General features: G+C 56.9%; 1 protein-coding gene and 1 long non-coding RNA gene across 4 annotated transcripts in view; both read left to right on the forward strand.

Annotated features, from left to right (window-relative positions):
- Positions 1-350: 350 nt before the first annotated feature.
- LOC118910802 (uncharacterized) lies at positions 351-8,475 on the forward strand. 2 transcript variants are annotated; one of them, XR_008992396.1, is made up of 3 exons: positions 351-447; positions 504-1,574; positions 7,558-8,475. It is a non-coding gene; the product is annotated as an uncharacterized LOC118910802 (long non-coding RNA). The 2 variants fall into 2 exon arrangements; XR_008992395.1 differs by lacking the exon at positions 7,558-8,475 and adding an exon at positions 2,229-2,816.
- A 6,546-nt stretch (positions 8,476-15,021) lies between these two features.
- The window catches only part of BEGAIN (brain enriched guanylate kinase associated), a 47,102-nt gene continuing 40,944 nt past the window's right edge, over positions 15,022-21,179 (forward strand). For both annotated transcript variants that reach the window (XM_036881962.2, XM_036881966.2), the window contains exon 1: positions 15,022-15,178. In XM_036881962.2, the coding sequence (XP_036737857.2) occupies positions 15,137-15,178 (42 nt within the window). In that variant the 5' untranslated portion in view covers positions 15,022-15,136. The remainder of the gene's footprint in view (positions 15,179-21,179) is intronic.

Raw genomic sequence — 21,179 nt, forward strand, 5'->3', positions numbered from 1 at the left:
ATCGGCCAAGGCAGGAGGCCCATGGGCTGAGCCCAGGTAAGCTCCAGCTGCCAAAAATCCAGCTGTCTTCTCCCAGGGGTGCTGTGGGCAGTTACTTTCCCAGCATCAATGGTGGGACAACAGCCCAGCACCCACCTGAGCCTTGGTGTACAGTTTCTACTGGGGGCTCCGTGGTCCTCAGCCCCCAGCCCCTTGGGAGGGTGATCTGATACCATGTGACTCAAAGCCTGTACCCTGAATCGCATTGTTAGACTCTCTGGTGTGGCTGAGGGCAAAGGCCGGACCTCCTTTCTGGGAAAAGCTAAATGCTTAACTACAGTCACCCAACCAATCAAAATGGGTGTAAACAACAGGTGTGGCCATGCCAGTGTGTTCCTGTTGACTGTCAGCCCATGGAACTGTGGACACTTCCAGAGGTCATCAAGAACAGCGGCCACATCCAGAGGTGTTGTCTGGAGGGCTCCCTTGAGCAGACGCTGTGAGTCCTGCCGGCCCTGCTGCAGTCCGAGCCTGCCAGCCTCGCCCTGCATCCCACCGCATCCCACCCAGCCTCGAGCGGCCACCCTGCCGGCCAGGAGGCCCGGGTAACACAGCAACGGGAGGAGGCTGCAGCCGGCCGGCTGGGGACCGCGGGAAGCTCCCTTGGCCTGTGGCACCGACATTCTATGGCACACAGGCAATCTCCCAAGCCAGTCGAGACTCAGAGAGCAGCTTCTACACGGATCCCGAGGTCGAACATTTACTGGACCAAGCCCCAGTGCGGCCAGGGCTGATTCCCAGGAAGACCACAGGAATAGCTTGCTCCTGAAGCAAAGCCAAGCTTGCTCCTTGCCTCTACTTTCTACTCCTTCCCACCTACTGCTGCCCGCTGCCTGGACGGGACCTTCTTCAGGTCTCAGGAAGGGGACTTGAGGGACATGGCCCTACCGTGTGCAGGGTCTGGTTTTGCCCCTCTAAGGCAGGCCTTGCACTGCAAGGATGGCAAGCTGTTTAGCTTTGTTTCCCCTCATAATTTTCTTTAACCGTGGTACCTGCACATAGCCAAAAATGGACCCTCTTAACCATTTTCAGGTGTGCAGGTCGGTGGTATTAAGCTCATCACATTGTGGTGCAGCCACCCCCCCACCCATCTCCAGACCTCCTTCACGTCCCCAGCTGAAACTCTGTCCCCAGTGAGCCCTGACTCCTCACCCCTCCCCAGCCCCCGGCATCCACCACCTGCTTTCTGTCTCTGTGCCCTGGACTCCCCCAGGGACCTGGGACAGCAGGGATCGTACGGGACGTGTCCTTGTGTGACCGGCGTACCTCACTCAGCATGATGTCCTCAAGGGTCACCCACGTGGTAGCATGTGTCGGGATCACCTTCCTTTCTAAGGCTGGATAATCTCGCGTTGGGTGGATGCCCCACTTTTGTTTATGGGTGACCATCCGTCCCCCAGTGGACCCTTGGGTGGCCCCCACCTCTTGGCTATTGTGACTCATGCCGCCATGAACATGGGTGCGCGAGTGTCTCTCTGATTCCCGGCTCTGTTCTTTGGGGAGGGTACCCAGGCGAGGAACCGCTGGATCAAATGGTAATCCCATGTTTAATTTTTTGAGGTTTTGCTATAGGAGGGGTGGACACAGTGTGGGGAAGTCCTGATACTGGACTTCGTAAGCAAGCCACCTGCCCCCTCGAGGGTCCGTTGGCCTGAGAAGGGCACGTCAGTCCACATGGGTCCCTGTGGGAGCCCTCAGCTCCATGCCCCCTGCTCCCATGCCGGGCGGGCCGGGCCAGCAGCAAGTGGGCTGCCCCCCAGACCTGGAGTCCAGGCAGAGGAGAGGGTCCATCCCAGAGCTTCTGTTCCTCGCCCTTGGGGTGCTGCGCCCACACAACTTAGGGCGCACCCTCCTCCCCACCCCACCCAAGTGCAGGTGCATTTTCTACAGCTGCAGCACTGGTGCTGTCCCAGCAGCAAAGTGCCATGCACCACACCCGGGAGGCGGGCTGGACTGCGGGCTCCGGGCTCCCCTGCACAGTGCCAGGAGCCAGGCTTCGGGGCCACTGAGGGGGCCATGTGCAGCCTGGGGGGTCAGGAAGTCCACCTGGGACAGGGGAGTGTGAGGAGGGGCTTCCAGGACTCTGGAAGGGTCAGGATGCCCACTCCCCTCAGCCACTGACAGTCCCCCCGAATTTCTCTATCCCCCAGCCCTGCGCCACCCATGTACACTTTCCCTGCCGGTTCCAGGTAGATGGGGCAGATGCCACCTCTGGCCGAGCTCCAGGAGGGCCACCTTCCGCCCCGTCGGTTACCCTGAGATGCCCATCACCCAGTCCATGTGGCCCTGACCAGCCAGCACAGGGAGGGCTGGGGGTCAGGGCTGGGGGTTGGAAACATGGCCCAAGGATCCAGCCTCCAGGGACACACAAGTCAACCAAGAATTACAGTTTGGTGACGAGAGCGTGAAAACAGAAGCTTTGTGAGCAGGAGGACGCACACCCGCCTGGGACTCCAGGGGGGATCAAAGGACACTGTGCGCGTGGCCTCCCAGGCAGAGGCGCGACAGCTGCTTTCTGAGTGACCCGAAGGCATCCCTCCCCCCAGCTGGGCCCCGTTCCTCCTTTAGCCCTTCGGAGTGGGAGATGGTGGCCTTCGCCTTGCCTGGGTGTGTCTGCTTTGTCTGGAACCAGGCAGGGGGCAGGAGCCTGCCCCAGGGGCAGGGCTGGGAAGGCATGTGTGGTGGGGTCTGCAAAGCAAGGCAGGAGGCGCCTCTCACGGCTGGCAGGCCTGGGACGCAGGACGCCCTGGCAGAGAGAGGGGAGGTGGGCCCCAGGGGGCCCTGGACAGAGGCCAAGGGCAGGTGGCTGTGGGGAGGCACTTTAGAGCACCCCAGCACCTCGCCCCGCTCCACCTGCGCTGTTGCCCCAGTTCTGGGGGCTCAGAAGCCCTCCACAGTCTGCAGCAGATCCCCCGCCCTGTCCCCCCTCCGCCCTGCTCTTCCGGCTCCACCCCACAACACACCCATTCTGACTCGGGTCTTCCTCTCCTGCTTGTCCCCTGTCCCTGTCCCCTCTCCTCTGCTGCCTGTGTCCAGACTCTGGTCACCGTGAGTTCCAGGATCCGCTCTGCCCTAGGTTTTTGGGATGAACTTTCCATCTGCCAGTCTGACCAGCCCCCACCCGTTTCAAAGCTGTCACTGTGCCCCCTTCCCTTGCAGCACCAGAGCGAGTTTGTGTCTCCCACGACCCTCTGCCAGCCACAGCCGGCTCCTCAGCCTCACTACCCCGCACTGCCCCGGCCCCCAGCCCCACACTGCCACACTGCCACACCTCCGTGCCTTTGCACATGCTGCTGCTCAGCAGGCCCTCCCTCTGCCGCCACCAGCACTCTCCTTGCTCTGTCGAGTCAGGCGGCCACAGCCCCTCTGCCCCTTCTTCCCTGGTGAGACAGGCAGTGCTGGGGGGACTGCTCCCCACTTGTTTCTAGATTGTCTCTCTTCAGACCACAGGTGCCTTCAGGGCTGCGACACCCCCTGTCTCCCCACTGCACCGTGTTCTCAGTCCCTATGTTGGGAGCTGGCACTGAGTAGCTACTCAGTCAATATTAAATGAAGGAATTAATGAATGAGGCCCAAATGAAAAGCTAAAAATGGACTGCCCCTCCCAAGGCCTGACCCACTTTCTGAGCCTCACAGCTGCTCAGGGACGCATCACTGATTCTTGTGATGTGCAGTGCTGTCACACCAACGAGCCTCTGACTGCACCAGGCTCTTGCCCCGGCAGAACAGGACCTCTGGACAGGGCAGGGGCCCCCGGCAGGACGGGCTGGCCCAGGCTGCTGGGCCCACGAGGACAGGAGGGAGGGTCCAGATCTCCGAGGGCCCTAGAGGCAGGCTGAGGGAGGCCCCAGGGCTTCGGGGTCAGGCTGCCAAACCTGGGCACCAAGCCCCTCACGTCCCATGGCTGTGAACTGGGGTTCCCTGACCCTGTTGAGCCTCAATTTCCTCACCTGCAAAATGGAGTGGCATTGCTCATGAGCATGAGCTGGCACAGGGGCCGGCACACTTTTTCTACAAAGTGCCGGATAGTAAATATTTTAAGCGCTGGGGGCCAAACTGTCTCTGTCGCAAACACCGGTGCGGCTCCGGCGTGGAGGCAGTGCAGATGAGATGTAAATGAGCGCGCGTGGCTGTGCTCCAGCAAAACTCTATTTATGGACCCTAGGTTTTGAATTTCATATAACTTCACATGTCATGAGATGGTTTTTTATTTTTTCCCTAACCACTTAAAACCATAAAAAGAAAGCTTAGTTTGCAAGATGCACAAAAGCAGGCGGCCGGCCGGTTCGGTTCACTGGCCATGGTTGGCTGTCCCTGAATGACATCGCATCACTGTACGTTCCTGGCCTTCTGCCCCCCAGGGAGACACTTGGATATTTGATATCAAAATAATTGCCTTCTTTAGGTGTTTAGTCAACATAGAATATTTCTTAAGCAGCTATTAAATTTCAAGGCCATCTACAGACGGGGCTAGTTGCTGGAGTGTTGGAACGAGCTCCCCATGCCTAGGGGTGTGCAGGCAGAGTGGAACGACAGGACAGGGACGCTGTACAGGGAGTTCAGCTGTCAGGGAGCGAGTGTGAGGAAGTGTCCGTCTAGCCTTCTTTTGGTCAGATAATGGATGAAGGGCAGGCCTATGGCTTCAGTGGGACCTGGAGAACTGGGCCCCGTCTCCCTCCCTGGCCCCACCACTGGCACAGGGAATGATAATCAGGGGTTGAATAGAAGCCGATGCCCATGTGCCCAGCAGCACATGGTGCTGGGGCTCTGGGAGGCACCCACCCAGTTGTTGCTGTCTGTTTGGGTCCCCAACGCCAGCCCTGAGATGAGGATTTGGGTAAGAGTGGGAAGGTGATTCCAGGAAGCATATGAGGAAGTGGGGATGTGAGTTGTGGTGGGTGGCAGGTTTACAAAGGATGTGTTAATGAGCAAGTACCACTGTGGCCACCTGGGGCTCAGCCTCTAGAGAATCCTCCCAGGGAGGCTAGGGAACACACCTGGGCTGTCCCATAGCCAGAGGATGAAGCTGGAGTACTTATTCTCCACTCCTGCCCCTTGGTGGTTGAGGGTTTGCTCCTGGGCTGTTGCCACGGGCCCAGCTCACCTACCTGGTGCCCCAAGGTCAAGGCACACTCCTGTGGCCAGAACCCCTGCACGCCATTCAGAAGCTGACGGAGTGTCCAGACATTGCCTGCAGGCTCCAGTACCTTCAGGGCAGGCCAAGGGCATGACCAGGAACAGCCCGAGGACCTAACTCACGCCGGCTCTCGCTCCAGACCTGCCCAGGGCCCCTGCTGTAATCAGAAAACCAGACCTAGGCACCCCGCCTCCCCATTCCATGTCTCTGAGTCACGTGGCTGCAGCTGCAAGCCTTTCCCAACTGGGAGTTGACCTCCTCACTGCAACATGTCCGGGTTGTCGCGGGGACTCAATGAGATGACATGTGTGAGCGCAGCAGACAGGTCCTGCACATCGTAGGCACTCAGTAACGACTGTGCCTCATCACGCTGCAACCTTGGTGGCCCATGTCTCTGGCCAACTGAGCCTTGATTTTCCACAATTGACCTCAATCCTGCTGTAAGAGTGGCCACAGTGGCTTAAGCCAATGAGCATGTCTCACCTCTGGCTATTGTGATTGGTCAGGGATGGGCATGTGACATAATTCTAGCCAATAAGACAGGAAGTTTTAGGATATGGTTGGTGCTCCTAAAAATGACTCTGCCCCAGGATGGTGTGATGGGGAGATTTAAGTGTGTGAGTTTGCACTGAGGTGGACATTTTGCTACCAAGAGAAGATCAGCAAGGGTTGCTGGGGGCACCAAGGATGAAACCAGGTAGAGAGACAAAGTATAGCTGTGTTTGTAGTAATCGTGTTTTGAACTGCTGTATCAAGCCTTACCTGAAGCCTCTAACTTCTCAGTTACATAAACTAATAAATTCCCTCTATGTTAAAGCCCCCAGATGTTGTTTTTGTTTTTTTGGGGATTTTTTGGCCCTCGCAACCTAGGGTCCTATGACAAATAGAGCATCTCCCCTGGTTGCCTGTGGCCCAAGGGTAGGGCTGTAAATTATTGGATTCACTGAATGGACGCAAAGAGCAAGGCCCCTCCAGGCCAGGCTGGTGGGCAGAAGAGAAAGCTGAAAAGCTCAGCTGGCCTCCTGCTCATCGCTGCTGCAAAGTCATTCTCTGTCAGCTCCTAGGAAGCCTTGAGGACATCACAGAGACTCTGTGGATGACTGCCGGCTTGGGCTTGGCGGCCGGCCAGGAGCCTCGGGCTATGAGCACACTCCCTAGAGGCAGGGCGAGGGCAGCGAAGAAAGTGGGCAACACCTACATGCACATTTTCCCGCTGCTGGCATACTGCTTGGCAAACACAGCCCACAAAGGCCACACAGGGGTTCTTCCCTTCTGCCTCTGTAATTTCAGAAGTGGAGAAAACCTCCAGTGACAGGGTCCACGATTATCCCTTTGCAAAGCCTCAGAGCTGCTCCCAGCAGGAAAGCAGAGGGTGGGGGGAGGAGCAAGGAGTGTGGGAGGGAGACGGAGGCTGGGAGTCCTGGGCCTCCACGAGAGCTTAGAAATCTCCAACTTGGTTTAACACAGTTCACACGTGTGCCTCCAGAGATGTTGGCAAAGAGGACGGTGTGAGAATTGTGGGGTTTTCTTTTCGTAATAATAACAGCAAAGTAGCCACCATGCACTCAGCATCTAACCCACGCCTGGGCTGGTGCATGGGACAGGTTAGAGCTGGCTTCCAGGGCAGGGATGGTGCCCATGGGATGTCAGAGCCAGCTTTCGAGGCATCATCTGCTCAGCATGTGGGTGACAAGGTGGCCCTGAAGCCCCAGAAAAGGCCAAATAGAGATCAAGTAAATGCCCAGAGCCAGAGGGCACGGCCTCTTTAATGCCTGGGAGCCTGGTGACCCACCGCCTATCGAGGACAGAGCAGTGGCAGTTACTGAGTGAGGTGGGCCCCACGGTGGGCATTTTACATTCCCTTTAATAATCCCTGGGTTATCAATAATTAGACCCACTTTAAAAGGGTTAACCTGCAGGCTGAGAGACAGGGCGATGTGCCCAAGGTCACCGACCCTCCGAAGCAGAACAGGATGTGAACCCTGCTCTGAGGCCCGCAGAGCTGGACAGGCCCAGCCCGCTGTCTCCTTTGCGCACCCACCTGTCCTCCTCAAAGCTGCTTCTCACCCCACCCTGTTTGCCCATCCCTTCCCCTGCCACTTCCACCTGTCCACCCCTCCTCGAAGTTAGCCGCTACTGAATTCCCGTGGGCTCAGCACCCAGGAGTTGGTGTTGGGGGGGGCAGGCATCCAGCAGGGACGGCAAGCCATGCACAGAGGAGCCTGGGGACCTGCCGGGCAGAGGCTTCCCGCCACCGTGCACGTAATGGGCCCTTAGAGTTATGCTCTGGTACCCTCCTGGGGTCATCTTTTGAAATCCAAATAGTAGGGCGGGACCCCCAGGTACCCCGGGTTTCTTGATTGTGTCCCCCCGGCCCCCAGTCACACTCTCGTCTGTGCTCGGAGAGGGGCCGCACCCGCAGAGAAGCAGGCAGCTACCCCCCCTGCCGCTTGACCCCACCTTGCTCTCTGGGCCCTGGCCGCCCACAGGGTCTCCCACAGCCTTGCCCAGGAGCTGCTGCAAGGTGACGTGGCCCCGTGCGTGGCGACGAGGACAGAGGCGCTGGAGAGCGTCTGGGTGGCCTGCCGAGCTGCCATCTGCTGCTCTGCTTGGAGCTCGGCGGCTGCAGAGAGGAGCGTGAGCTGGCAGCAAAGATGGCAGGGAGGGCTGCTGGGCTGGCGGCACCCCCAGTGAGGGCAGAGCCAGGGACACAGCCTGAAACCAGAGCAGGGGCCACACCTCGCTGCGCCAACAGGCCTGCAGACCCAGCAGGGGGGAAGGAGGAAGGGCAGCTCATTATTGCCTTTTATTCCATTTCAGAAAAGTACACGAACAAAGAGCACACAGCTGTGCACCCACCACACAGAAATGACAATCGCTAGCATTTTGTTCCAATTGTTTTCAGTCTTTCTCTTTTTTAATGTAAAATATAGAATTGTTTCAGATAATATTGAAGCCCTCTGTGTGCCCCAGGGTGGGGTAAGGACCATCCAAACCCATACATTTTTTGCCATCAACACCCCCTCCCCTTCAAGGGAGGGAACCAAGCACTTCTGGAGGGCATGGTGTGCCCATACTGATCCAGGGTCCTCTACCAGGAGCCCCCCTTCCTCATGGCTGTGTGGCAAGTGGTGATTCTTGTCCCCCTGCTTTACCGCAAGGGACATCACCATGTACAATGTGGCTGCCTCAAGCCATAAGAAAGCATGTTACCTGAGAAAGAGGATGTGGGGTGGGTTAGTTTGGTGCCTTGAGGAGCACAGGCAGGGTCAGGAAGCAGAGCCCGGGGCAAAGACTACCCACGGGCCCACTTCAGAGGGAGGAGGGGTGAGCCAGGCTCAGAGCAGGATGGAACAGCCAGTGGATGGGGGAGGGCCGGCTTCCTCACTCCCACTGTGGGGCAACGTCCTCTGGGCACTCCGGCTGGACATTTGCGGGGCAAGGAGAATTAGGGTGTGCTGGGATGAGGGGCTGTACCCATTAGAATTAGGTTTGGGGTCAAATGTGCCCTTGACTGAGGGCTGACCTAGGTTTGACTATAAAGTAAGCCTTGAAAGGCTCGAACTATCTCCAAGTAGCTTAACTGCAGCTCAGAACAAAGCCAAAAATATTTAAAGGAATATGGAAAACTCCAGCACCTAACAAAGTAAAATGACAATGCCTGGCATCCAATGAAGAATTACCAGGAATGCTAAGAAGGAGGAAAATGTGACCCATAATAATAAGAAAAATAAATCAATAGAAGCATCCAGAAATGACAAGGTAATAGAATGAGGAAAATGGATAATAAAAGAGGTGTATGTCCAAGAAGGTAGAGGAAATCACGAACAGGAAGAAGAGACAAATAGAATATATCTTGAAAATATCTTTCAAACTTGGAGGTAAAATAAAGCCTTTTTCAAACCTTCAAAACTGAAGGGAATTTATCACCAGCAGACCAGCTCTGAGGACTAAAGAGAATCCTTCAAGAGAAGAAGTCTGGATCTACACAAAGAAATGAAGAACACCAGAAATGACTATTATGCAGGTAAATATAAAAAGTATTTTTCTTATTTTTTAAGATCTCCGACTAGATACTTTACAGTTTGAAGGAAAAAGAATAACATTCTATTGTGGACTTTATAACTTACGTAGAATGTATGGCAAAACAACCCAAAATCATTAAATGGGTGGAAATGGAAGTATATTGTGGTAATGTTCTTATATTATTAATGAGGTAATATCATATTGTTTGAAGGTAGAGTTTGATAAGTTGAAGATGGATACGGAACCACTAGACAACAGTAACACATACACAACCAAAGAAGGATAGCTAGTAAGACAGGAAAACGGTAGAATGGAATAACGAATACTACTCAAAAAGAACTCAGGAAAATAGAAAAAGGAAACAAAGAACAGGTGGGCCAAATAGAAAATAATTATTAAGATTATGTATTTTAACTGACTAGAATAATAATACTAAATGTAAGTTGTCTGAAGTCACCAATTAAAAAGCACAGGGTATATGATAGGATGAGAAAGCAAGACCCAGTTACACAGTGTCTATAAGAAACCCACTCTAAGTAAAAAGATAGATTACCATAAAAAATGTAGAAGGAAATATACTATATTAGCACTGATCAAAAGAAAGCTGGAGCGACTATACTAACATCATACAAAGTAGATTTAAGAGAAAAGGACATCATCAGGAATAAAAAGTGTTCTTTCATAGCGATAAAGAGTTCAAGTCCTCAAGAGTTCACAACAATTTTAAATATTCATGCACCTAATAACAAAGCTTTAAAGTGCATGATTTAAAAACTGATAACACTGTAAAGGGAAATAAATTCACAGTTATAATTGGAGATTTCAACACTACACTCTCGATAATTGATAAGCGCAGACAGAAAACCAGTATGGATATAGAAGATCTGAGTGACACTATCAGTGAACTTGGCATTTATAGAACACTCTACTAAACAACAGCATTCTTCTTAAGCCCACGCAAAACATTTAGCAAAATAAAACATATTTTAGGCAATAATAAGTCTCAATAAAATTTAAAGGATTGAAATCCTATGAAGTATGCTCTTCTATCATGATGAAATTAAATTAGAAATCAATAACAGAGATATGCCTGGAAAATCACTTGGTTCCCTCCAGGGCCAGGTGGTCACTCACCACTTCTCTCATGTTTTGCCTTGAGCTATCAGAAGTTCTTTGTCCTGCCCAAGGTGACCAACTTATCCTGGTTTACCCAAGATTGTCCCATTTTAAAGTTGAAAGGTCCATATCTCCCAAAGTCCCTCGGTCCTGAGCAAATTGGATCAGTTGCTATGTCCCAGCCAGCCCCAGCCACCGGCCCCCCTGGCCCCAGAGGAGCACACGGGGGTAACGAACCCCGGCCGCGGCACCACTCTCCCAGCACTGAGTTGGGGGATTTGGCAGTGTCACCCCTGAGTCTGACCGCCTTGAGGTGAACACCCTCCTGACCCCCTTCTGCTCGGGGATGGTCTCCATCACTCCACCTCCCAGACCCTTCCCTTGGCTGGCCCTGCTTGTGGACAAGTGAGGCGCTGGCTATGGGGAAAGGGTTGGCAGACAGTGTGGCAGACAGAGCTCGGTTCAAATCCCAGCCTCTTCACTTGCGCTGAGCCTGTTTAGCTAATCCTCCGGGGCAGGGCTGAGACTCCCTTCCTCGTGGGGCTGCTGTTGGACCAACGCTGATGCACACGGAGGCCGCACCTGGCAGAGCTCACTGTACTTTGGCTTTGGGCCCCTTGCTTTCAATGTGTGGAGCCCAGAGCGAACCCACCGCCCTGCTTTTGGGGTCACCAGCATGGGGGCCAGATAAAAAGGAGCTTGAGATGCACAAGGGCCTGGAAGAAGTCTGGCTGCCCTGGGCAGGCTCAGGAGGGTGCTGGTGGGGGCGGGGCTGCTGCTGCCTCCCGCCCGCCCTCGTGGCTGGAACGTGTGTCCCTACCCACTGCGTGACTTTGAGGCTCGTTGCAGCCACTCCTCTTATCAGCCTGCGGATCTCTTGCAGGCATGGAAACTGGCTGGAACATAGAGGAATGAGCGGAAATAATTTTCCTGCCTAGTGGAGTGGGGAAAATTGGTGGCCACCTCTGCCACTCAGTTTTCAACAAGGGCAGGCTGCTGATGTTCCGGCAGCGTCTGCCCTGCTGCTTGATGAGGACCTTTGTGCCCGGCAAAGAGGGGTGAACCCCAGCATTGGGGTCTCCCATTTAGGTGCAGCCACAACCAAGACTGCAAACTCTGCCAGGTCAGCGCCTGTCTTGGGCTCTGCTGTCCCTCGGCTCCCAGTAGATGTTTCTTGAAACCATGTGAGAAGGCAGGCAGGTGACGGGTCCCCATTCTACAGAGGAAGGAACAGCTCAGAAAGGGCAACAGTCAGTGGGCAGGACCAGAACCAGGTTTGGACATCTGGGCACTTACAGGCTACCCATATCTTGACTGGCACAGTCCTGAATGGGAGCCAGAGAGATGGGACACAAACACACACACAAGGAGCCACCATCTGGGTGACAGAGATCTAGAGCCACCAAAGGATGAAAGGGTGAAATCAGGCATCCTGCAGGCCAGGAAGCGACAGTCTGGCCAAGGTGGCTCTATGCAGACACGCCCCCCTTTGGGGGACGTCTGGTCCTGGGAGGGCAGCTCCAGTCTGACCCTGCAAAGGAACCTGGGCATGAGTGACAAGATCTGTAGGGGTGTGGAGAGAACAACCCTCCCTGCTGTCCCAGAGCCTCCAGAGCTCGCGTGCCAAGAACCTTCTCCAATCCCAGCCTGGGGGACGCAGCAGGGAAGGCCAGGCTGGCCGGCTCTGGAGCCAAGGGGCCAGGGCTGAGGGGGCTGGACAGCTCACCTGGTGTAGGGTGTCCAGACGACCCCAGCCTGCTGTTTCCCCTCGCTCTCTCGGCCCCCATGACCGACCAGAAGCCAGGCATCACTCCCACCTCCTCCAATCCGGGTGCCCTGCCCTGTGCATTTGGTCATTCTGCTCCCCACCATCTAGGAGCACACATTCTAGCTGGGGAGATCAGTGCACATACATAAATAACCCAGACAACATCAGAGAGAAGTGAGGACTGGGAAGAAAATAAAACTGGGGAATGGGATTGAAAGAAGGGATGGGGATTATGGTCAGGGTGGCCAACAGAGGTCCCAATGAGGGCAGGCGGCTGGGGGACAAGAGCCCTACCCTACTCAGCCCCAGGCCATAGGCTTCAAAGTCCTGCCACTTTTATCCCTTCTTCCCACCCTCAGCTGAAACCCCACCTCCTCCAGGAAGCCTGCCTGGAGGCCCTGGGTGCTCCAGGCTCCAGCTGTTCTGGCTGCAGAGGCCTTGCCACACCAGCCATTCTTGCAGGGATCTTCAGGTTGCACCACCTGGACCTTCTCAGAGACAGCTGGGGGTGGGTCCTCTGGGAGGCAAGACTTGGATGGGGGTGACCAAAAGACCAGACTGACCAGGTGTTCAAATCCCAGTTTAGCCCCTACCTGCTAAGTGGCCTTTGGCAAGGGACTTTGCCTGAGCCTGTTTCCCCATTTGCCAAAGGGGACTAGTGCCACCTCCCTATGAAAGCCATCATGGGAATTAACTGAGACTCCCAGCCTGGGTGCTGGTCTTCTTCCCTCCTTCCCACTCTCACTGACCCAGGAAGAGGGGGCAAAGGGAGGGCTTGCGGGGCAGGGATGGGGGCAGTGCGGCGTCGGGGAGGCGTTCTCTGGGGGCCTTCCCAGGCAGGCCCAAGCTCAAGTGTGCAGGCTGCCTCAGCTGAGGCATGGGCGGCCCCCGCCCCAGCCCACCCCTCCCCCGCCTCCCCAACCATCTGCAGTGCTGGCAATAGCAGAGCCAGGGTGGATGGCAAGCGTTCTGGCACCATCTGAGCAGGACCAGCGTCGGGGGAGGAAATGTGGGCAGAGCCCCGCATGTATACTCTGTCCACATCCCACCACTACTCTTGTCCCCTTGGGGCCTGGGAGGGCAGGGACATTAGGGCTGGCGGCTGGGGGCTTGGCAGGCTGGGCCCTCCTGGGCTCCCACAGCCTCTCACGAGCTGCCTCCACCCCTACGTGTGGTCTAAACAGTGTCAAACCAGAGAGGGCAGGAGTGGAGGTCTTTCAGTCTGCCCCTGCCCCTACGCACAGTGGGGAAACCAAGGTCCCGAGCTGAGACAGGCCCCACAGTGAGCCTGAAACAGCCGTGTAGGCAGGAATGAGAGAGCCGCCTCCTGAGACGCCACCTCCCATTTGGTGGGGACTTGTGGTCCCTTGCAGGCCGCGGGAGGCAGGCGGGTGTCCCCTGATGCTCACCTTGCTGGAAAACTAGGAAACCTCCCTGCCCACCCTGCCCATTTGCTACCCAGCAGTGTCCCCAGCACCCCTGGGGAGGAGAGCAAGGGCTTTGCCTTCGCCCTAAATGGCTCCAGTCAGCCACTGACTCTTTGCTCCTGTTTCCTTCGGTCTTTCTTGCCTGCCTGGCTGTCCACTGTGCTCCTCAGCGCTGCCCTGTGCCTTCCCGTGGGGACCCACTCCCCGAACTAAATGGCGGTGAGGAGAAACGGCAAATTATACAACATAGGAAATATAAGATGGGTGGTGGTGATGGTTGTACAACAGTGTGAATGTACTTAATGGCACTGAACTGTATACTTAAAAACGGTTGAAATGGTAAATTTCATGTTATGCATATTTTACAATAAGAAAACATTTAAAAATGAAGTATTCATTGGAATCATCTTTCAGTCTGCCGTGTGCTTGGGAATGCTGTGAGTATTTGTGAAGCATGAGCCCCCAGGTCCTGAGGGAGGACAGGAATAAAGTGCACGGGTTTCATGACCTCTCTTTCCAATACACAGGATCCTCTCTGGCCCCCTTGTGCTTTTTCCTGGGTGCATATGTTGGCTGCTGCTGGCTGGCTGGGCTCCCGACTTGTTCAGGTGCCCCCTGGGAGCTCTGATGTCCTCAGAATTGACTGCTTCTTGAGGAGGCCCCAGCGTGGCTTGGGCCATCAGAGTCACCCAGCCTTAGGCCTCAGAGAGGAAAGGGTGTGTTCACCCCTCACCCTTTCTCAGAGCCAGGACTGAGCCAGCCTTGGGCTCTGCTGCAGGCAAAGAGGTGGGTGCTCTAGCTGAAGGTTCCTGGGGCAAAACCGACCCTCCAGAGGCCACCGCTCCTTTCTGAGGGCTCCGGGGACGGAAGGCAGCCCGGCCCCGCCCCCATCCCCCAGGTGCTCTGGGTCAGGCAGGGTAGGCACCTGCAGTGATGGAGGGAGCCGCCCATCGGATGGGGTGGCGCAGCGCCTGGAGAGGGGTAGCTGGGTTGGGTCATGCCCTGTAGCCTAGAAGTTTCTACTTCGTGAGGTTGAAAGGGCTGGAACTTGCCTTCATTCGTCGCCATATCCCTGGGGCCTAGAACAGGGCTGGTATGTAGTTGGCGTCCCAATCAATGTTGAGGGACTGAATGAATGGAAGGTTGGATGGGTTGGACAGGTCAGCACTGAGGGGCCCCCTTTAAGGGCCCTTTCACTCTCACTCAAGTCCCTCGTGCATTCGTTCCTCACTCATTCGTTCCTCCTGCTTGCACGCCCCGCACTCATTCATTCACGCGGCCGCCATTCATGCTCGCCCAGGTTCATTCATTCCCTGCCCCGGCGCCATTCCTTCCCAGCTCCAGCGCCCACGCCGCACCCCCGCGCCGCGAGGCCGGGCCCGCGCCCCCAGAGTGCGCCCCGGCTGGGGTGCGGGGGGAGTCGCCGAATCCGCCGCGGCTGCGCGGGGCCGGGGCTGGCGGGGAGCCGCGCTGGGGGCGGGGGGCGGGCGCTCCCCGCGGGAAGCCGGGAGGAGCGGGGAGCCCCAGCTCCCGGAGCGCGGGGCCTCGGCGAGGCGCAGGCGGGCGGCGGCGGGATCCAAGCGCGGCGGCGGCGGCGGCGAGCGGCGCGGCTGCACGGGCGCCATGTGGACGGGCGGCCGCCGGCCGGGCCGGCTGCGCCGGGCGGTGAGTACCTGAGAGCCGGGGGGCAGGGCTGGGCACCGGCGTGGAGGCGGGGCGGGCGCCACCCACGTCTCGCGGCGGTCTCGGCGCGGCGCCCCCTCTCCGGCCCAGCCCCTGGCCGTCCGCCTCGCCCCACGCCCGCGACTCCCCCTGCGGCGGGCGGGCCGGGGACGCGGCCTCAGCGCGGGGCCCTGCTCCCCACCATGCCACCCCCCGCGGCGGGCCGGGGCGCCCGGTCCGGTTTGCAGGGCCCTCGCGCGCCCCCGCAGCCGGCGGGAGGGTGGGCCGGGCGCCCAGGGCGAGGCCTGAGGGTCGGGAGCCCGCCGGCCCGTCCGGGGGCCGGGCTGCAGGAGGCCTCGCCGAGCCCTGCGTCAGGGGGCAGGGCAGACCCGACTCCGCGAGGCCACGCGGCCGGCCGAGGAGCCGGGAGGAGGCTGGACCAGGGGCTGCTTCGCGGAGCGTTTGCGGCGCGTGGGCGCGCCCCGGCCTCAGACACCCTAGCTCTTCTCGGTACCTGCACGGCAGGTACTATTATTCTCCTCAGTTACAAGCTAGGAAACTGAGGCTCAGGGAGGGCCAGGGCGCGCCCAGGGCCGCTCAGCTGGCGCTCCAGCTTCCCAGAACCCCAGCACTTTGGATGGGGATTTCTGCCCTAGCGCTTCCGCTTCCTGCCTGATTTAGAGGTGTTTCCTTCCTTGTCTGTGCCCCACCCCATCCCCAGTGTGGTTCCTTTGGGGCAGGAACAGTGTGGTTGACGTCCTGGAGTCCCCTGAGCCAGAGGATGGGAAGGAGTAGGCACCCAGGAGTGAGTGGGGGCTGGTGAATGCAGAGCACCTGTAAAGCCCGAGCCCTGGGTGGCCTTGGTGGGTCAGTGAAGACCAGGAGCAAGGCCCTGGGGCATGCAGGGAGTGTGTCGATGGGCCTGGCTCCTTTCCAGGCCCTAGTGCCCTAGATCTCTAAGGGCCACGGACGGGTCTTCTCCCTTCGCTGGACCCCAGTTCCCTCCACCTCCCAACTGCAGCAGAGACCCTTTCCACTCCTGGAGCCGGGGTGGACCTTGGGAGAAAGCCCCTCATAGACTGTGATGTGCTGTTGGGTGAGGCCAGTGTGGACTGCTGCCTGGGGCAAGTGGCCGATGGAGGCGGCTCTGCCTGGCATCTGTGACGTGCAGGATGGGGAGGCGGTAGTGAGGGCCCTGGCAGCATCCCCCCAAAACCCTTAATTTTCCTGCCTCTCACTATAATCAGGGCGGCACAGAAAGCAAGCCCAGTGGCAGATGTGGCTTCTTCCCGGCTGTTGAACATGCCGTTGCTGGGCAAGGGGTGGCTGCACTGCCTGGAGGACACTCCCGAGCTATTGTCTCGTATTTATAGATTCCTGTGCTCTGCACCCCTCTGTCATCAGAACCTGGAGTCGTCACACCTGGGACTCTGAGTGGGGAGGGCGAGGGCTGCCTGGAACCTCAGCCATATGGGACAGGCTCTCCCTGGGCCTGGGGCGTGGGACATTTCCAGGTCGGGGAGGGAAAATGAGTCAGAAGCAGTCTGGAAGATGATCTCCTGTGCACTCTGTAGACTCTCAGGCACAGGGTCTGGCCCACGGCAGCTGCCGTTGACTGAGCACCTACTATGTGTGGGCCCCATAGACTCATTTTCCTGCACTAACCCCACGCAGCAGTTGGAAAGCATGCCCCGACCCCTGCAGGCACCTGATGTTGGAAAATGAATGAAGAACGGATGTGTGGGAGGGAATGAGAGTAGCCTAGGAATCAATGGCTCCTTTGAGTACAGTCCAGATGACTTCCCGAGGGCCAGGAGGTGGGGCCCAAGGGCTGAGCAGGAGTCAAACAGGTGAGAAATGCCAGAGGTACAGCATGGGTCAGGCCTGGGGGTGAAAGGGGAGAGTGCAGGAGTCAGAAGAGGTTCAGTGCTGCTGGAGTTTGGAGGTCAAGGGTATGGCCATGGGGCAGGGAGATGTGGCTCCTCCTCTCAAAGCAGGTGAGACTTCTAAGGACAAATCTAGGGGTGACCCTGAGGCTCATGGGTTGGCCTAGAATTGCCCCAGGGTCCTTCCTGTGCAGAGTTGGTCACTAGGCCTGGATGGGAGTCCGGAGTCATGGGTTACAGTTCTTAGCCTCTGCCCCTGATGCACTGCGTGACCTCCAGGCCCCACTCCTCTCTGGGGTGCAATGCCTATCGCAGTCAGGGGAGTGACATTCCTGGCCTGAGAGCAGGCGCCAGATGGTAGCTGGTGGGAGAAGCTGACCGGTGCTGACTCTACGGGGTCAATCTTAGGGGAAGGAGTGTGCAATGAGCAAGTGAATGAATGCTGCATTCCCCTGGCACACTGTCCCTGTGCACCCTGCTGTGCACAGGCAGAGAAGCAAGTGGGGTGGCCCGAGGCGGACAGTGGGTGAATGGTGGGTGGACAGATAAGGATGGGTGGCACAGTAGGACAGATCACTGGATGCATGGATGGGCAGCTAAAGGGGTAGACAGATGGGAGGAGAGATTGATGGATATAAGTGGCAAGATAGATAGGGACGAGTGGGTGAATGGATGGAAGAGTGGATAAGGATACTGGACTGGACGGCTAGAACAAGATAGCAGTGGGTGGATACATGGATGGGTTGATAGCTGGGAAGATGGCTTTCTGATGCATATGGCAAGATGGGTGAATGAATGGATGGAAGTATCTAAAAATGGATGGATGGATACAGGAGTACATGTCAGGATGGATAGATACAAGCTTGAGAACATGGAGGCTACTGAATCGATGTTGTCAGTGATGGGATGCTGGGCTGGGTGGACGGGTCCTTGAACAGTGTCAATAAGGTGATGGATATAGGAATGAGTGGATGGATAGGTGCAGGAATGGATGTTAATGAATACATGGGTACTGGCATGGTGGGGTGGGTCCATGCACAAATGGCCACTTGTTGATAGATGGACAGGTGGCTGTCTGGATATGATACAAGTAAGAGGGATAGGCATGTGGATGAATGGATACAGGAATGCGGTGACAGGTAGAAAGGGGATGCATTCAGCAGATGGCAGGTGCAGGCAAGGAAGGATGCACCAGCGCATGAATAGGGACGTGCTGACACGTGAACGGTCACAGGATGGATGGGTGGAAGGATGGTTGGGTGGGTGGAGCATCTTGCTTCCCCAGATGCTGGTATCTTGCTCACATGCCCTCTGGTCCCCATGATAGCATGAAGGTGAGGCTGCAGGGCTGGGGAGAGAGCATGAGAATATGAGGACTCTCCAGTTGCAAGCTGCACAGTGAAGCAGCAGCATAGCCTCTTGTGAAGACAGATGACCAGCAGGGCATCCTGCAGGGACTCCCTCGCCCAAGCACACTTTCTGGAAGCTCTGGCTGGCTCAAGTGCACATGCCTTCTGAGGAAGAAAGGCTGGAGCAGAATCCAGGGTGCAGACACCCACCAGTGGCACAGAGCATGAGCATGTAGTCTGGGAGGGGACTCAAGACAGCCAAGTCCTGGGGCCACCCTTGGGGTTCTCAGGCCAGCTCAGAAATATCTAGAAGCAACGAGGCAAGGTGGTTAAAAGCACAATGCAAGACTTCTCAGACCCTCAGCTTCCTGGTCCATAAAAGGGGATGGCAATAGAAACCTCTGTGCAGGGCTGAGGGAGGCTTAGGGAAGGTGGCCGCACTCCTGCGGTGTTTACTGCAGCAGCTGGCATATGGCAGCTGTGGCTGCTTCCCAGTAACCCCTCAAGTCCCATGTCCTCCTCTGCAGAGTGGGGTAGCAATTGCAGCTGGAGGTGATGCAGTGAGATGATGTTTGGCACTCTCAGCAGATGCCCTGCGTGCCCTGCCCATCCTGCAGGGTCCCACCGGCACCCTGTAGCCAGGTCTTCCTGTGCCAGCCCTGGGAGGCAAGGGGGAGCTCACAGGGGCCAGCTTCCCAACCACAGAAGCCAGGTGGGGCTAGGCAGTGGTGGAGGGGCCGAGGAGGTCCTGGAGAGGAGCTGGCCTAAGTCTGTGACCTCTGGGGACCCCACCCTGAGTTTGCCACATCCGAGCCGTGTGCCCGCAGACAAGTCACTCTGTCTCCACGAGTCGCTGCTCCTTTTAGCATAAGAGTTCGCAGCTGTCCCACTGCACAGAGCTGAGTGAAGATTCGGGCCATGGTGTGAGCATGGCACATGAGAGGGGCTCAGGAAGGGGGCTGAACCTGATGAGACGGTTGGGGGGGCTGCCATGCCTGGACGCTGGAAGCCCTTCTGGGAGAGGCAGCCCAGGCGCTGAGAGGTGAGCAGGCCTGGGCTGCAAGCCTCGGCAGCTGACAGCGTTCTCCGGGGCCTTGGGCCCAGGCGGCTGAGAGCCAGTGGGTTGTTATGACAACAGGAACTTGGCTGATGGAGCCGGCAGCTCTGGGAGAAGCTCAGAGAACTGTCTGGCCAGGGCCCCCAGGACACTCCTGCAAGTGCACACTTTAGGACAAAGTGAAGACCCATGCTAATGAGTCCTGAGGTCCTACTAGGTTCCAAGATCTGTGAGGAAGTCACCCTGCACGTGTCCTCTCACACTGCTGCCCACCACTGTCCCCAGGCTGGCACCACTCTGTCCCCACATGACAATGAAGAGGGATATGACTTGCCCAAGGGCCTGGTGTAGTGTTGGAGAGGAATTTGACCTTGGGTCTGCCGGCCTCCAAGTCCCGTTCCCCCTGGGGATAAGGCAACAGCTAGATGGCTGCTGCTGGCGAGGGGTTGTGTAGGTGCAAAGGGGTGGCCACCAGGGGACTACAGAGGTGGGGGACACTGTGGCTTTTCCAAAAGCCTGAGATCCCTGATTTCCCTGTGTCCTACCCACCGGAGGTCCAGCCAGGCTGCGGGTGTTTGTGAACTGACAGTTGGAACATGTGATACATTCACTTATTCATTCATTCAAGGACTACTTATTGAGCACCTGCTGTGTGCCTGGCCCTGCACAGAGAACAGGGATAGAGTGGAGCTTGCATTCTAGGGGCACATAGGCAATCGACAAATGATTGCAAACATTTACAGTTGAGCACCACGTTAAGAGCAAGGCTTATGACAGGGGTACCAGATCTATCTGGGGGTGCAGGGGGACAGGCTGTTGGACTGAGTCCCTGATGGGAATAAGGTGATGAGAAGGACAGGAAGGAAGAGGGTGGGAGAGTGCTCCTGGCAGAGGGAACAGCAAAGGCCCTGAGAACTTAGCCTTAAGACAGAGCTTAGCACATTCAGGAACTTGGTGAAAGTTCTTTGACGGGTGGGGGTCGGAATGTGTGCAAAGGGCTGGGTACAGAAGACACCTCAGTGTCTCTAGAGAAGACATTGGGCTTCCAGGGCCTTAAAGAGCACATGAATGCATCACTCTGTCCCGTCACCTGGTCTGCACCTTTAACAGTTCACACTGGCATCAGGTCAGGAGCCCCAGAGAGGGGTAATTGCAGGTGCCCAGGTGAGTCCTGATGGCATCTGAGACCAGCAAGGTGACAGTGGGAAGAGAGGGAAGTAGTCAGTCTGAGAGATGCTGAATGGCCCAGGCCTGGTGATTAGGGGGAGATTTGGTGGAGAGGAGGGTCCAGGCAGCTCTTCTCCTTTTCTTGGGCATCTGAGCTCATGGAGCTTTTCAGACATTCATTTGGGGTGCTGTGGGGCATCCAGACAGATGTCCATCTGAGCCAGAGGAGAAGGGGTCCCTAGCACTTGATGAAGCATCTGGGCACTGCCAGGTGGGTAGGGGCTCCAGGTACACAGCCATGAGCAGGCAATGCCAAAGAGGGCCTAGGCCATGCTCCAAGCAGAACAAGATGCCAGCCCTGGGGATGGTGGTTATGACCACTAGCTGGCCAGCCAAGGACCTGGGGCCACCACCTCTCAGTAAAACATCCTCTGAAGGAGTCCTTCCTGGACACCTGGATTCCTGAGATGCCAGGGACAGGCATGTTTCTCTTCATACAAACAAGAAATGCCCAAGCCTGGTTCTGGCCCTTCTCTTCTCCCCCA

This window comes from Manis pentadactyla, chromosome 11, assembly GCF_030020395.1.
Source record: "Manis pentadactyla isolate mManPen7 chromosome 11, mManPen7.hap1, whole genome shotgun sequence".
Lineage (NCBI taxonomy): Eukaryota > Metazoa > Chordata > Mammalia > Pholidota > Manidae > Manis > Manis pentadactyla.